General features: G+C 49.5%; 1 protein-coding gene across 1 annotated transcript; it reads left to right on the forward strand.

The window, feature by feature from the left end:
* The first annotated feature begins 872 nt into the window (after positions 1-872).
* Positions 873-3,992, forward strand: LOC120946276 (splicing factor, proline- and glutamine-rich-like). The gene is made up of 2 exons (XM_040361104.1): positions 873-1,299; positions 3,529-3,992. The coding sequence occupies exons 1-2, from the start codon at positions 1,260-1,262 to the stop codon at positions 3,849-3,851; spliced, it is 363 nt and encodes a 120-aa protein (XP_040217038.1). The 5' UTR covers positions 873-1,259; the 3' UTR covers positions 3,852-3,992.
* Positions 3,993-4,153: the final 161 nt, after the last annotated feature.

Below are 4,153 nucleotides of genomic sequence, written 5' to 3' on the forward strand. Positions count from 1 at the left end.
CTGCAGTCTCTGATCATCTCCTGTATTATGTCTGCAGTCTCTGATCATCTCCTGTATTGTGTCTGCAGTCTCTGATCATCTCCTGTATTGTGTCTGCAGTCTCTGATCATCTCCTGTATTGTGTCTGCAGTCTCTGATCATCTCCTGTATTGTGTCTGCAGTCTCTGATCATCTCCTGTATTGTGTCTGCAGTCTCTGATCATCTCCTGTATTGTGTCTGCAGTCTCTGATCATCTCCTGTATTATGTCTGCAGTCTCTGATCATCTCCTGTACTATGTCTGCAGTCTCTGACCATCTCCTGTATTGTGTCTGCAGTCTCTGACCATCTCCTGTATTATGTCTGCAATCTCTGATCATCTAATGTATTATGTCTGCAGTCTCTGACCATCTCTTGTACTATGTCTGCAGTCTCTGATCATCTCCTGTATTATGTCTGCAGTCTCTGACCATCTCCTGTATTATGTCTGCAGTCTCTGACCATCTCCTGTATTATGTCTGCAGTCTCTGACCATCTCCTGTATTATGTCTGCAGTCTCTGATCATCTCCTGTATTATGTCTGCAGTCTCTGATCATCTCCTATACTATGTCTGCAGTCTCTGACTGTCTCCTGTATCATGTCTGCAGTCTCTGATCATCTCCTGTATCATGTCTGCAGTCTCTGACCATCTCCTGTATCATGTCTGCAGTCTCTGATCATCTCCTGTATTATGTCTGCAGTCTCTGATCATCTCCTGTATTGTGTCTGCAGTCTCTGATCATCTCCTGTATTGTGTCTGCAGTCTCTGATCATCTCCTGTACTATGTCTGCAGTCTCTGATCATCTCCTGTATCATGTCTGCAGTCTCTGATCGGAGCCCCCCCCCCACACTGTGAGACGTTGTTGTTGTTTTATCTTCTCCTGAACCTGATAGCGTCTCTGCCGGGTTCTGTGATTGGTTCTCCGGCGCTTGTCACTTTCCTCAGATTTTTGTTGAATGTAAATCTTTCCTTTTCCTGTCTTGCTGATCTCCTGCAGCCTCTTTCAGACACTTCCTGTCTCCGTCAGCGGCAGATCGTTGCTCCGGCTCACTGATGGAGACAAACGATCGACCAAAACTGCCCAATGTGTGTCTGCACAGCCACCGGGGGAGGGACCATATAACAGGAAGTGCAGAACAAGGACCTCCATGGCGGGATCTCCGGGGATCATGAATCCCGTTCTTGTATATTCTATTCATGGTCATCCTTTCTCTCCCCCCAATACAGGTGTGAAGCAAGATGGAGGAGACCCCGCGCCACGTGCCTCCCGCCTCCCCAGGTAGGACCAGAAACTCCTATTATTATTATGGATGGCTGGACACGCCCAGGCCAAGTACATTTGTCTGATTTGCCCCTCCCCCTCCACTCGCTGCGGTTCTTCTCTGTACATTCAGCGCTCTCCGGGCCGCGCATGCGCAGTGCGCTCCTGAGAGACCATCCCTATAGAAGTCTATGAGGCGGTGCAGGGAGATTTGTGGCTCTGGATGTAAATAGAGGAGCCGCGGCCACCAGGTTCAGGTAAGTGTGCATCTGTAGAGGGGGAGGGGAGGTTGGGTCGGGGGAGGGGGTTGTAAACCCTCGTGTCCTCCTATGCATCTGATAATTACCGCCCCCCCCCCCCCCATTTTACTTACCTGAGCCCTGGAAAGTCCCGCGTCGAACGCGCTGGATCTCGGCTCTTCATTGGATAGATTGATTGCAGCGCAGCCATTGGCTCCCGCTGCTGTCAATCAAATCCAACGACGCATGTGCTGAGGGGGGGGGGGGCCGAGTCATACACTCAGCGTGTATGGACACAAATGCTGGACTTGGGAGCGCGCCCCAGGAAGGAGCCGAGACAGCCGCCGAGGGACCCCAGAAGAGGAGGATCGGGGCCACTGTGCAAAACCAACTGCACAGTGGAGGTAAAAATGACATGTCTGTTATTTTATTTTTTTATTCAAACCTTTAGACCCCTTTCACACTGAAGCGTTTTATCGTTAAAAATGGCGCTCATAAAACGCTCTCCATGCATCTCAATGGACCCTTTCACACGGAGTCCAGCAAGCAGCATCTTTGGAGCAGCTTTTGGGCGCTGAAAAAAAACGCCGCTCTCCATTGAAAGCGCTGTAATAACGCCTCGCCCTTTCACACTGACGCACTGCGAAAACGCCCCAAAAGGTTGCGGTCTTAGCGGCGCTTTACCAGCACAGATGAGGCCCCAGTGTGAAAGGGGCCCAAGTATCACTTCAGGTGGAGGAAATATTCCATGTGCAGAACATGTTGTCTTGTTTCCATTCCTTGGAGAAATGATTTATTTGTTTGAATTTTTATTCTAATTTTCTGAATTCAGTCAAATTTTCTATTTTATTTGAATTTTTCGTTTTTGTTTCTTCGGATTTGTTACGATTGTAATTCGGATACGTTTGAATTTCCGAATAGTGAAAAATTATTCGGAAGTTTTGATTGGGCGTGAAGCGAATCGCAGAAATTCCGCGGCTGTGAAGTCCTCTCTAGAGGTTCTCATTCCCCATAAATCCCTTGGAAGGGCCCCAGGGGCCCCATCTCTATCCATTTCCTTTATGTCTGTGAGTGAGTGAAAGAACACATCCCCAGAAGCCATTTGGACAAGCATGTTCCTCCCTGCGATTCGCTGGATGGTGAAGACTTTTATCTGTGGATTAGTAGATAGATTACATTCTCAGATCTGCTTCTGGAAAAGCAATCAACTGATGGGGAAGACTTGACAGGCAAAGTCTCTACCATCCAGTGGCCTCTCCCTTACCTGGAACATGCATGTCTAAAGGGTTCCGGGGGACGCGTTCTTGTGGAAAGCTGATGTATCGCTCCCCTGCTGACTCTTATGCAGAGCTACAAGGCTGGACCGAAGATATGGCCACAATTCCAAAGTATGAAAAACATATTTCCTCAGAAGAATACAATGTGTTTTGTGTGGGTGATTAATATGCAATGATTGGAGGTTCCCCCAAAATATCCATTTCTAACATTAGATTGGGCCGAATTACGGGAAGCAGAATCGGGCGTTTTGAATGAATGCCGTACTTACCTTTTTAGAGAGCGATCTTCTCCGCCGCTTCCGGGGAATGGGCTGCGGGACTGGGCGTTCCTATTTGATTTACAGCCTTCCGACCGTCGCATACAGAGCGTCACGAGTTGCCGAAAGTAGCCGAACGTCGGTGCGCAGGCGCCGTATAGAGCAGCACCGACGTTCGGCAACTGGTGACGCGATGTATGCGACCGTCGGAAGGCTGTCAATCAAATAGGAACGCCCAGTCCCGCAGCCCGTACCCGGAAGCGGCGGAGAAGATCGATCTCTGAAGCGGGAAGCACGGCTTCGATTTTAATCAAACGCCCGATTCTGCTTCCCGTGATTCTGCTTCCCGTAATTCTGCTTCCCGTAATTCTGCTTCCCGTAATTCGGCCCAATCTAATGTAAATTTATATTTCGGGTGAAACCCGCTTTAATGGATATTACAGGAAATTATTGTCTGTCATTTCTATCCTGCAGTGAAGCTTCAGGCCGTCGTGCCTCCATTGCCCGCTCAGTCAGACTTTGTGGAGGTTGACTTGAACTCTCCTCGGCCTCCATGGGGTGTCGTGGTTCCTCCTGCAGGGTCTGGAGATCATCTTCTTCCTCCTCAGAACTTTTACCCCCCCGGGAGCCACAATGCCAAGGTGGCCTCAAATCCAGAACTTTCCAAACCCTCGGCACCAATCAGAAGATCCCACAAGGTGGAAACCTCCGCTGACCCCCCTCAGCCCAGAGAAGGTCCTCCAAGGGGTGAAGGACGAGACCAGACAAGTGGCGGTAAGTTCACCCCAAACATTTAGACCTCACAGAAGCACCACAGGTTCCAGCAATCCTACAGATTAGAGGAGGAGCCCCCTGGAGGAGGGAATTGCCCCCATTGTTTAGGCCGGGCTGCTAGAAAATTTACCTGCCAGGTGTAGTTGCCTCGGCCAATTGATTTCACCCTAATTCTGGAATTGCTGCACTTCTCTCTTCTGTCACTAGGTGGCATTGCAAGGACAGATTAGGAATAGATGGGGTGTGATTTGTTTTTTCCCCAATGGGCAGGGATCTTCTTGGGCCCCTTGGCCTGCTGGGAGAATCTATATATTTGGGTGGAGTC

Source organism: Rana temporaria, chromosome 7, assembly GCF_905171775.1.
Source record: "Rana temporaria chromosome 7, aRanTem1.1, whole genome shotgun sequence".
In the NCBI taxonomy this organism is placed as follows: domain Eukaryota; kingdom Metazoa; phylum Chordata; class Amphibia; order Anura; family Ranidae; genus Rana; species Rana temporaria.